This window comes from Bombina bombina, chromosome 10, assembly GCF_027579735.1.
Source record: "Bombina bombina isolate aBomBom1 chromosome 10, aBomBom1.pri, whole genome shotgun sequence".
NCBI lineage: Eukaryota > Metazoa > Chordata > Amphibia > Anura > Bombinatoridae > Bombina > Bombina bombina.
In genome coordinates, this window is record NC_069508.1 from 185,738,974 (window position 1) to 185,753,007 (window position 14,034).

General features: G+C 32.5%; 1 protein-coding gene across 1 annotated transcript in view; it reads right to left on the bottom strand.

Annotated features, from left to right (window-relative positions):
- ARTN (artemin) overlaps window positions 1-14,034 on the bottom strand; it is a 78,513-nt gene that overhangs the window by 14,036 nt on the left and 50,443 nt on the right. Inside the window, exon 3 of the mRNA XM_053693587.1 lies at window positions 348-412. Within this exon, the coding sequence (XP_053549562.1) occupies window positions 348-412 (65 nt within the window). The remainder of the gene's footprint in view (window positions 1-347; window positions 413-14,034) is intronic.

A 14,034-nucleotide genomic window follows, 5' to 3' on the forward strand; every position in this document is an offset into this window, starting at 1 on the left:
AGTACACACTGCAGAGTTGACAAGCCTAAACCTACTAAATATGTGTCTTAATTGGCCTCAGAAGAGGTGATAAGATAAGAACCAACAAAGCAATGCAAGTTAGAACTTACAATACAATGCAAGAGCTGCAAACAAAATGACAGTGGCTAACCTGTTTCCTCAAATAAGTCCAAATTGTCTCTTTGAAAAAAGTTAATTGATATGAGAAAATTGGCCATTGGAAAACAGTTACAGGGAACAATATGTAAATTAATTTAGAAAGTCTTTTGCACACCTTACTTGGATGACTGTTCTAAACTGCCTCTATCTCTGCGTCACCTATAGTATTTGTAGACATATAGCCATACCTTAAGGCTCCGGGATGGCGTTTTCACAGACAGGGATCCACTTCCCATGAACGTCTTGCTCCTGTCTGCAAAAAAAAAAATATTTTAAATAATTACTATCTTCTTCAGAGTCTTAATATCTACTAAAACAATAAAACCCAATCTTGTTCTCTCTAGATCGCTCAGTATAATATACACAAAGAGATAAGATACTGATGAAGTTGTATAGAATAAAATACAACAAACCTGTTTAGTAAAGATACAAATATCCAGTATGCCACAAGGCCACTTTAAGTTTCCAAATAAACACAGAGGGATGGATGCTGAAGTCAGTGAAATAGTTTATGTGATTGCTGTTGCGTGTTCACAGGACTCAGATTGTTTATATGCTGCTGAAGAGAATTTCCAGGTGAAATCCCGCTGATAAAAGGGACTTATCACTTCTGGAGGAAATGCTGCATCCTGTAGGAGTGATTGCATCACTTTAAACAGCTAGACTTGTATTGCTCATTCAACAGTTATTAGGTTGATGTAATAACAGTTACACAAATTTAATTGTATATTGTAGTAGAACATGTTACTTTATCACCTATCCACCCCCCTACTGTGACCATAATTAGAGAATATAATATATTTTTTTACGCCATGATTAGATAATCATTCTGCTGAAATGTATAAACAAACTTATCCCCCTTAGAACAGTAACATAATTATTTCCCAAACCATCACGCAAAGATAACATTTGGGTTGCTAGGTAACCATGGAAACACGCTTGCTATACACACAGCATGAAACAAACCGGTATCTACGCCCCCCCCCCAAACGAACCTATCAGCAATCGCCCTTAAACGGACCATTCACCAAACACACATACTGTGATGTCAGACGACTATCAGCCTATAAAAAACCAGGAAGAATGCGGCCGCCCCACCTTTGATAAAGCCTACGGGCAAAACATGACAGGGGGAGTGGGGACATTGAGTCTTTCTCTTTTTTTAATTTAGCAATTGTGGAATATTAGGTGCTCGCAATATTATCTATTTTACTAATCCCTTTATGCATGCAGTGATGGCTGACGAATTGTGTCACCTATAATCCAAGTAAACACAATTTAGGTTTGGATTAACCCTTGATGGGATTCAGATACTCTCGCTCTAGCAAGTTAATAATTGAATATAGTAAATACTATATGTGTAGTCCTAATTACGGACTTTAACTGTGTCACTTCTTATTTTTACTGCTGCGTGTATACACACATACCATGGGGAATGATCCAATCCTATAACTTATAATTTAAGATATCGTTGGCACTCAGTATGATTACTTCGCTACATTTGTAGCTTATAATTTAATACAAACAAATCTTTGTGCTATATGACCTCTCTCTAGCCCTTATATACACAGCCAGCCACATCTCGATTCCCTATATGACTACTCCCCGACGATACTATTACATTGAGAGCAATAATATTGTGGCGCTATAACTGGTAAAATAGAGATAGAGATACAATTACTACATTACAAGTGAACAATTTATTTGACTCTTTAAATATGTGGAATTGCCACCAGACGTTGTAATCTTGTATATAGATTTAAAGCAATGTGCTAAAATGTTCATGTGCGGATCAGGTCCGCCAGACCTCGCTGAATACGGATAGCAATACGCTCTCCGTATTCAGCATTTCACCAGCAGCTCTTGTCCAACGTACTCGATCGGGTTGATTTCCGGCGATGTCTGTCTGCCTGCTCAGAGCAGGCGGACAGGTTATGGAGCAGCGGTCTTTGTGACCGTTGCTTCATAACTGCTGTTAAACACGGGCCGTCAAGCTCCTTTCAGAGCTTGATAGATATGCCCCATAGTCTCTTTTGATGTACAGCACCTCTTCCTTCACAATATATCATTGAAGATTATATTACATAATCTATTAAAGAATACTTATGATATAGGAAACAACACCTGTAGTGCCATCATTTTTTCTCCTTTGTTCTAGGTTGATGTAATAAAACTGCTATTTGAATTTACATATTACATATTTCAATGTGCCAATTAACTGTTGATCAAATAAGAAAGTCATTTCCTTCCTTGTTAGACAGAAATATTTTACTAGGTATTGAGAACCTATAACTAATAGCAATGTCACCTTTGGACTAGATTATAAGTGGAGTTTGAGCACAACACATAATAGCGCTGGGAAATATAGTGATCTTTAAAATGAAAATGTATTTTAATGGATTCCATAAAGAGGTGGTGCAAACATATAAGGGTCTGTATTGTTAGATCAAATACATACAGAGAGAGAAGCAGTCTGCCAGGAACAAACAACAGCTCATTGGCTTGTTCTATGCCCTGGTTACCACCTGGGAGTAGCTTCTTTTAGTCCAATTCTGCTTTTCACAGGGGAAAACTTTCCTGAAGTATATATTAGTCTGATCTCACCTAACAAGGTCAGTCCAGACCTGAAATTCTCCCCTGAACATGGGAAATGGCAACATTAGACAATCGTTTTTTGCCTCCTTTGGGTTTCATCAGTGAGGTGCAGCCATATTCCTCTAAGCACGTTGGGTAAGGAGTCCATGGGGCTGATTTATAATGGCCAGAATGGGGCCAAATCTCCGTTTCCACGCAAGACTTCAGGATCGCCGGAAACAGGAGTTAAGAAGCAGCGGTCTTAAAACCGCTGCTCCTAAACTCATACGCCACCTCTGAGATGGCGTACAGCAATCCACCCAATCGTGTACGATCAGGCTGATTGACACCCTCTCTGCAGTGGGCGGCATTGCACAAACAGTTTACTAGAACTGCTTGTGCAATGCTAAATGCTGACAACGTATCATGTCCACCAGGCGTTGTTAAATCGTTCCCCATGTCTCGTTTCCCCCATTTCACACATGCCTTAGAGGCATGCAACTGCACCTCACTGACAAGGTCCATAGCGGCCGAAACATATGTCTGGGGTTTGTTGTATTCTTTTGTTTAGGGGAGATGTCCCTGTTATTTCAGTGCTGGACTGGCATTTGGCACAATCAGACTGATATGCTACACAAAATATCTTCTTTGTGAAAGGCACAGTGAGCTAAAAAAGATTGTACCCTAGGAGTAAGGAAGGACTAAGCAATAAAGCAAGGACGTTTTTTCCAGCTTCTGTTCTGAGCCCAGTTTAGTGCATTTTTATTTTTCTGTTTTGTATGCAAATACTCTTAGGCCTCCCTAAGAGTAAAAAGGACAACCAGACAACGTCTCCTTGAACATATGCCTTAGAGCAGGGGTGATCAACCTTGGTCCTCTAGAGGTTTTTCAACTATATTTCCCATGATGCTAAAGGAAAGCTGGCACATGCAAAAAATTTACCGTATATCTACTTATAGATATTATTTACTTGGTCTCATGTTTATTTTACAGCTTTAATTCAATTAGAAGCTTGCACATGAGGAATGCCGCACAGCTGGAGTTAAAGGAACGGTGTCATTTATCCACTTCCCTCCTCATTTAACAACTCTATCCATTGAATATCACAGTACTTAGCATATCATTGAAGAATTGCACAAGTTCAAGAAAAAAGTTTAAATTTTGCAGAATAAAAATTGCAATTAGTGCATATGCATGCAGCCTCTGTATTATGATGGCAGGAAAAAAAACAGCTTTCCTTCACATTTAAAGGGACATGATAACCATTTTGAAACAGATTTCCAATTTACTTCTATTATCAAATTTTCTTCGTTTTTTGTTTTGTTGAAAGAGCTGCAATGCGCTACTGGGAGCTAGCTAAACACATCATGTGAGCCAGTGAAAAGAGGCATATGTGTGTTTCCACCAATCAGCAGCTAGCTTCTATTAGCACATTGCTATTCCTGAGCCTACCTAAGTATCCTTTTCAACAAAGGATACCAAGAGAATGGAGCAAATTTAATAATAGTAAATTAGAAAGTTGTTTATTAAATTTGTTAACTTTACTGTCTCTTTTAAATACACAGAAAATGTAAAATATTGGCTGTTTAGTAAACCTACAATTATAATCTGTGTAGAATATTCTACACTCAAAATCAAATGAATATTCACTTACCAAATGTAGGACCAGGTTACCAGTGGAACGCTAATTAATGCTCCTGCATTAGAAGTAAGATTTTTGCACTCGTCAGGTTGCAGTCTTATAATTAGTTAAAAGTAAACTGTTTTCGCTCGCACGCTAACCCGACGAGCACAAAGAAGAGGTTAAATTATTGCGTGGGTGTTCACGTATTCCCCCATAGAAGTCAACGGAGCAAAAAAAGTGGGGGGAAAAACAAACACCCAACTCTCTTGCAAACCAGATCGCATATTCTCATGTGCGCTAACCCAAGATGAAAATATGAATATTTTACATTCCATCTGCACATAGCAGAATATGTTCTATGTATTCAGAAATAAATATTTCTTTATACATATCTGATATTTTTGGAACAATATATACCTCTATATATATACAGTATATATATATATATATATATATATATATATATATATATATATATATATATATATATATATATATATATATATATATATATATATATATATATATATAAGATGATTAGATATAGATATAGTAGATATATACAGATAAATATAGGAATATCTATTTAAAAATACTGAGCAGAACATTGGAATGTGAAATATTTACAGTAAATACATAGTTAAAACCTTTATTAAATATGAATATTGCATTAATATTTTTCATGTTTTCATCTACTTAACTGCAAAGGGCTCCAATGCACTTATATTTATGTCAATATATGAATACATTTGTATTTATATGTTTATATGTGTATATTTGTCTGTAAATACATACATATATATATATATATATATATATATATATATATATATATATATATATATATATATATATATACACATATAAATACATAAATACATACAGTAGATACACATATATAGACATTTATATATACATACATATACATTTTTAAACATTTGTATGTCTGCTTTTTTTATAACACCTGAGGCCTCATATATTGAAGCCTTTATAACTTTTGTGTGCAATATTTTATTTAAATATTTTTTTTAGTGTTATTATGAGTGCAACTGTACTGTGTAATGTATATTTATTAGATAGTGATATTATGTGTGTAACTGTACTGTGTAATGTATATTTATTAGATAGTGTTATTATGTGTGTAACTGTACTGTGTAATGTATATTTATTAGATAGTGATATTATGTGTGTAACTGTACTGTGTAATGTATATTTATTAGATGGTGTTATTATAAGTGTAACTGTACTATGAAATGTATATTTATTAGATAGTGTTATGTGTGTAACTGTACTGTGTAATGTATATTTATTAGATAGTGATATTATGTGTGTAACTGTACTGTGTAATGTATATTTATTAGATGGTGTTATTATAAGTGTAACTGTACTATGAAATGTATATTTATTAGATAGTGTTATGTGTGTAACTGTACTATGTAATGTATATTTATTAGATAGTGTTATTATGTGTGTAACTGTACTGTGTAATGTATATTTATTAGACAGTGTTATTATGTGTGTAACTGTACTGTGTAATGTATATTTATTAGATAGTGTTATTATGTGTGTAACTGTACTGTGTAATGTATATTTATTAGATAGTGTTATGTGTGTAACTGTACTGTGTAATGTATATTTATTAAATAGTGTTATTATGTGTGTAACTGTACTGTGTAAAGTATATTTATTAAATAGTGTTATTATGTGTGTAACTGCACTGTGTAAAGTATATTTCTTAAATAGTGTTATTATGAGTGTAACTGCACTGTGTAATGTACATTTATTAGACAGTGTTATTATAAGTGTAACTGTACTGTGTAATGTATATTTATTAGATAGTGATATTATATGTGTAACTGTACTGTGTAATGTATTTTTATTAGATAGTGATATTATGTGTGTAACTGTACTGTGTAATGTATATTTATTAGATAGTGTTATGTGTGTAACTGTACTGTGTAATGTATATTTATTAGACAGTGTTATTATGTGTGTAACTGTACTGTGTAATGTATATTTATTATATGGTGTTATTATTAGTGTAACTGTACTGTGTAATGTATATTTATTAGACAGGGTTATTATGTGTGTAACTGTACTGTGTAATGTATATTTATTAGATATTGTTATGTGTGTAACTGTACTGTGTAATGTATATTTATTAGATAGTGTTAGTATGTGTGTAACTGTACTGTGTAATGTATATTTATTAGATGGTGTTATGTGTGTAACTGTACTGTGTAATGTATATTTATTAGATAGTGTTATTATGAGTGTAACTGTACTGTGTAATGTATATTTATTAGACAGTGTTATTATGAGTGTAACTGTACTGTGTAATGTATATTTATTAGACAGTGTTATTATGAGTGTAACTGTACTGTGTAATGTATATTTATTAGATAGTGATATTATATGTGTAACAACTGTACTGTGTAATGTATATTTATTAGATAGTGTTATTATGTGTGTAACTGTACTGTGTAATGTATATTTATTAGATGGTGTTATGTGTGTAACTGTACTGAGTAATGTACATTTATTAGATAGTGTTATTATTAGTGTAACTGTACTGTGTAATGTATTTATTAAAAAGATAAAAAGTGAAAAGAAGTGCGCTGAGGAACTAATACCAAGCACCTCTCTAAGAGACACTATCCCTAAAAAGTGTCAGGTTATAGTTTAGACAAAGTGTAAAGCTTTTTACGGCTTACAGATAAAGAGGGCACCAAAGGCTAAAGGTATTAGACACCAAATGTGACGTTTTGTAAAAATATTTAATAGATACAAATAAACAACCTAAAAATTAAACAATCTAAACAGGGACGTCTCCCTAGGCTTAAAACTCTATATTTCGACAAATAAGATATATAAAAGGGGACTGGTTGGAATAAAATACATATACGATCTGCTAATGGATGCAATAAACAGTAGGTATATAAAAGAACAGATTGATATATTAAAAACACAGTTCAGGTTATTCTGAAAGCTTAAATATAGGTATGCGCATAGGGATATATCAGTTTCAAATGGATCCAATTATTTCCCAAGTATACTGAGGGATAAAAGATGGCGTGGAACTTTCCAACTAAAAAGAGGTTAACAGAGGATGTACAGTCCACCTAGGAATTGATTATGTAACTTGGGTTCGATATATATAATCACTGTATTAACAGCACTTTACTTTACCTCTTGTTCGGTCTTCGGTCACACCAGGGACCACTACGGAATCCAAGGCAGTCCCTCCCGAGCTGCAAACACAGACCACACACGTGTTGGGACGGCGTCTGACGTCACGCCTCGTCCGTTCATCTCCTATATAGGAAATTGGGAGCGTACTTGCATCAGTTGTAGAAAAGTTGTAAATAGTGTTAGTTCCTTCAGTACTCCAGCACTGTGTTGTGCTCTTAGACTTGTCAATACAGTGGGATATTTAGATTCATCCACACTGTAAGATTAAGAGAGTTGTAGCGAAGAGGTTAACCCGGGTTAAAATAGCAATACTGTTCATAGATATAAGGTGATGTTAGTCACTTTTGGTATTCTGCTACAAAGTCACAAGGCAATCAACGCGTTTCACCCACCTGTGGGCTTTATCTCTTTTTAGTTGGAAAGTTCCACGCCATCTTTTATCCCTCAGTATACTTGGGAAATAATTGGATCCATTTGAAACTGATATATCCCTATGGGCATACCTATATTTAAGCTTTCAGAATAACCTGAACTGTGTTTTTAATATATCAATCTGTTCTTTTATATACCTACTGTTTATTGCATCCATTAGCAGATCATATATGTATTTTATTCCAACCAGTCCCCTTTTATATATCTTATTTGTCGAAATATAGAGTTTTAAGCCTAGGGAGACGTCCCTGTTTAGATTGTTTAATTTTTAGGTTATTTGTATCTATTAAATATTTTTACAAAACGTCACATTTGGTGTCTAATACCTTTAGCCTTTGGCGCGCTCTTTATCTGTAAGCCGTAAAAAGCTTTACACTTTGTCCAATGTATTTATTAGACAGTGTTATTATGTGTGTAACTGTACAGTGTAATGTATATTTATTAGATGATGTTATTATTAGTGTAACTGTACTGTGTAATGTATATTATTTATTAGATAGTGTTATGAGTGTAACTGTACTGTGTAATGTATATTTAATAGATAGTGTTATTATGAGTGTAACTGTACTGTGTAATGTATATTTATTAGATAGTGTTAATATGAGTGTAACTGTACTGTGTAATGTATATTTATTAGATAGTGTTATTATCAGTGTAAGTGTACTGTGTAATGTATATTTAATAGACAGTGTTATTATCAGTGTAAAGTGTACTGTGTAATATATATTTATTAGACAGTGTTATTATGAGTGTAACTGTACTGTGTAATGTATATTTAATAGACAGTGTTATTATCAGTGTAAAGTGTACTGTGTAATGTATATTTATTACATAATGTTATCGTGTGTAACTGTACTGTGTAATGTATATTTATTAGATGGTGTTATCATGAGTGTAACTGTACTGTGTAATGTATATTTATTAGATAGTGTTATTATGAGTGTAACTGTACTGTGTAATGTATATTTATTAGATAGTGTTATTATGAGTGTAACTGTACTGTGTAATGTATATTTATTAGACAGTGTTATTATGTGTGTAACTGTACTGTGTAATGTATGTTTATTAGATAGTGTTATTATGTGTGTAACTGTACTGTGTAATGTATATTTATTAGATAGTGTTATTATGTGTGTAACTGTACTGTGTAATGTATATTTATTAGATAGTGTTATTATGTGTGTAACTGTACTGTGTAATGTATATTTATTAGATAGTGTTATTATGTGTGTAACTGTACTGTGTAATGTATATTTATTAGATGGTGTTATCATGAGTGTAACTGTACTGTGTAATGTATATTTATTAGATAGTGTTATTATGTGTGTAACTGTACTGTGTAATGTATATTTATTAGACAGTGTTATTATGTGTGTAACTGTACTGTGTAATGTATGTTTATTAGATAGTGTTATTATGAGTGTAGCTGTACTGTGTAATGTATATTTATTAGACAGTGTTATATGAGTGTAACTGTACTGTGTAATGTATATTTATTAGATAGTGTTATTATGTGTGTAACTGTACTGTGTAGTGTATATTTATTAGATAGTGTTATTATGAGTGTAACTGTACTGTGTAATGTATATTTATTAGATAGTGTTATTATGAGTGTAACTGTACTGTGTAAAGTATATTTCTTAAATAGTGTTATTATGAGTGTAACTGCACTGTGTAATGTACATTTATTAGACAGTGTTATTATAAGTAACTGTACTGTGTAATGTATATTTATTAGATAGTGATATTATATGTGTAACTGTACTTTGTGATGCATTTTTATTAGATAGTGATATTATGTATATTTAAGCTTTCAGAATAACCTGAACTGTGTTTTTAATATATCAATCTGTTCTTTTATATACCTACTGTTTATTGCATCCATTAGCAGATCATATATGTATTTTATTCCAACCAGTCCCCTTTTATATATCTTATTTGTCGAAATATAGAGTTTTAAGCCTAGGGAGACGTCCCTGTTTAGATTGTTTAATTTTTAGGTTATTTGTATCTATTAAATATTTTTACAAAACGTCACATTTGGTGTCTAATACCTTTAGCCTTTGGTGCCCTCTTTATCTGTAAGCCGTAAAAAGCTTTACACTTTGTCCAATGTATTTATTAGACAGTGTTATTATGTGTGTAACTGTACAGTGTAATGTATATTTATTAGATGATGTTATTATTAGTGTAACTGTACTGTGTAATTTATATTATTTATTAGATAGTGTTATGAGTGTAACTGTACTGTGTAATGTATATTTATTAGATAGTGTTAATATGAGTGTAACTGTACTGTGTAATGTATATTTATTAGACAGTGTTATTATGAGTGTAACTGTACAGTGTAATGTATATTTATTAGATGATGTTATTATTAGTGTAACTGTACTGTGTAATTTATATTATTTATTAGATAGTGTTATGAGTGTAAGTGTACTGTGTAATGTATATTTAATAGACAGTGTTATTATCAGTGTAAAGTGTACTGTGTAATGTATATTTATTAGACAGTGTTATTATGAGTGTAACTGTACTGTGTAATGTATATTTATTAGATGATGTTATTATTAGTGTAACTGTACTGTGTAATTTATATTATTTATTAGATAGTGTTATGAGTGTAAGTGTACTGTGTAATGTATATTTAATAGACAGTGTTATTATCAGTGTAAAGTGTACTGTGTAATGTATATTTATTAGACAGTGTTATTATGAGTGTAACTGTACTGTGTAATGTATATTTAATAGACAGTGTTATTATCAGTGTAAAGTGTACTGTGTAATGTATATTTATTACATAATGTTATCGTGTGTAACTGTACTGTGTAATGTATATTTATTAGATGGTGTTATCATGAGTGTAACTGTACTGTGTAATGTATATTTATTAGATAGTGTTATTATGAGTGTAACTGTACTGTGTAATGTATATTTATTAGATAGTGTTATTATGAGTGTAACTGTACTGTGTAATGTATATTTATTAGACAGTGTTATTATGTGTGTAACTGTACTGTGTAATGTATGTTTATTAGATAGTGTTATTATGTGTGTAACTGTACTGTGTAATGTATATTTATTAGATAGTGTTATTATGTGTGTAACTGTACTGTGTAATGTATATTTATTAGATAGTGTTATTATGTGTGTAACTGTACTGTGTAATGTATATTTATTAGATAGTGTTATTATGTGTGTAACTGTACTGTGTAATGTATATTTATTAGATGGTGTTATCATGAGTGTAACTGTACTGTGTAATGTATGTTTATTAGATAGTGTTATTATGAGTGTAAGTGTACTGTGTAATGTATATTTATTAGACAGTGTTATATGAGTGTAACTGTACTGTGTAATGTATATTTATTAGATAGTGTTATTATGTGTGTAACTGTACTGTGTAGTGTATATTTATTAGATAGTGTTATTATGAGTGTAACTGTACTGTGTAATGTATATTTATTAGATAGTGTTATTATGAGTGTAACTGTACTGTGTAAGGTATATTTATTAGTGTTATAATGAGTGTAACTGTACTGTGTAAGGTATATTTATTAGATAGTGTTATAATGAGTGTAACTGTACTGTGTAAGGTATATTTATTAGATAGTGTTATAATGAGTGTAACTGTACTGTGTAATGTATTTTTGATGTGTTTTGTGAAACTTTTTGGTTTTGCGAAACAGTTAACCAGAACTCTGAAGTCGTGGTTATCATTCTAAATTGCAATTTTGCTCAAGCGATCGTATTTACTTTCAACTCGTAATACCAGCAGTAAGTCGGACAAGCCCAAACACTTGCGATAAACTTTGTATCACTTGCATGCAAACGGTTGCGCTCCACTCGTAATCTGGCTCTTATTTAGAGCCAAAACACAGCTTTTAGAAAAGAGGAATCTACTGGGAAGGATAAATTGCGAATAAAACACTATTTATATTTCTAGTATTATGGGAAATTAGAAGTTAAAGTGATATAAATATACTGTAAATATTATATTCTCAGTGAGTGTATTCCTTATAGAAGCATAATAACTTCTTATTGGTGCATACCCAAATATGAATCAATCAATCAATCATAAACTACCAGAAAAAGAAATTCTACAGATACCTTTTAAAGACAAGGAAAACAGCACTCTTTTGTTTATCAAAAAGCACCCAAAAAGCACCCAAAAAGACCACTCTCCTTGTCAGAATCAAAAGTGTGTGCACAGAACAAACCAGTTCTTATTCCAGACATGTAGTGGCCAGAGCTGTTACACTGTCAGAAAAAAGCATGCTATTCACAGCGTGTCCAGTTAACATAGAGCAGGAGCAAATTTCATTTGTATATACAAAAGTCAGTTCATATCTCAGTTAAGTCACAGATCTCAAGCACGCATATAGCGTATATTTAAGCTGAAGCTGGTTAGCATTTGTTTAGGCAGTAGCAGATTAGCAGTTGTTAGTGTTAGGCTGCTGATAAGTGCTTGCAAAAGAGCATGTTGTGTGATAGGGAGTGTTACCTTTCGCAACTTGGCTTGTAGAGGTTTCTCAGTCCCACCGCTTTAGCGGAGACAGGTTATACCGTATCCTACCTTACTTTTAGCCTTCGCTCCCTCCATTGCCGATCAGCACTTAACTCTCTGCACTTTCCTGAAGTGGACCGTGGCTCTTCGCCACCCTCTTGGTCCTCCACGGCACTACTCATGATGCTTCCTATTATAATCAAGGATGGCTCCTCGTTCAAAACTTCTGTGACTCAAACTTTTACAAGCTTACAAGCTGCATATGGTATTTCAGATTGAAACAAACCAGCCGACGCGCGTTTCACCCATAATCCTTTGCGAAAAGGGCTTCTTCCTGTGTGCACACACTTTTGATCCTGACAAGGATAGTGGACTCTGCAGTCATAATAAGGAGATATATATGCTATTATATGATCAAACTGTATATAGTTGTTTTTGATGTATGAGTGGGTAATCATTTTTTCTGCACCTGTAATGTTCTTTTTGGTTTCAGTTCTAGATCTTAGAACTGTATAAATAAAAAGGTGTTTTTTTATTAACAAAAGAGTGCTGTTTTCCCTGTCTTTAAAAGGAATCTCTAGAATTTGAGATCCTATTCTTTTTCTGGTAGTTTAAGATTGATTAAAGTGATATAAAACCCCACAATGATTCAGATGTGTAACATTAAGAACAGTTAACTAATACATTTGCAAGAACACTAGGTTGCAACAGTGTCTCTGATCATGTACAGCTCCAGAAAAATGCACAATACCTACCTGGGTATCTCTTCAACAAAGAATAATATGAGAGCAAAGTACATTTGATAATAAAAGTAAATTGGACTTTTTTTAAAAATGGTATGCTCTGTCTGATCCACAAAATTAAACGTTTAAGTTTCATGTCACTTAGCAGATTCCAGACACGGTAACAAATCTGTTTCACAACCTTATAACAATAAGATATTTGGGCTTTTGGAGGGCTGCATTCTGATTGAGTTATATAGAAAATACTTAAAATCTTCATTTGCACAAGAGATCCAGAGCTGAAAATGTTCCATAGATAAACAGTGCTTCAATTTGTGTTCACCAAGTCCCTTTAAATAACCTCACATCCACTCAAGGAGTGTTACACTCTGTAGTAAACAACCTCTGCATCTATGTTACCGTGCTGACATTATTTAAATATACTAAATTATATTTATAAATGGGGAGCAGAGAGTGTAATAATACAAATATACATTGTAGTAATTTTCATTAGGAATAATAAGTAAAATGTGTCCTTAGTTCCAAATCTTTGTTATGCATCTTCCAAATGCCTCTGTAAGGTGCTGGAAGCAGATATGAGTTTTATACACACAGCACTAGTAATTATCACGTAGACAGGTGCATTTGTTTTCGAAAGATTCAAAGAAAACGACGAAAATGGCATTTTCGTTATATTCTTTGCTTTACCAAAAATTAAAACAGCAAAAAAAGAACAAAGAAAGAACATTTTACACTATTTTATTTTAAAATTTTCTTTTTTTTGTTGGTGGATGCTCCTTTTTATGATGCAACCAGACATTATG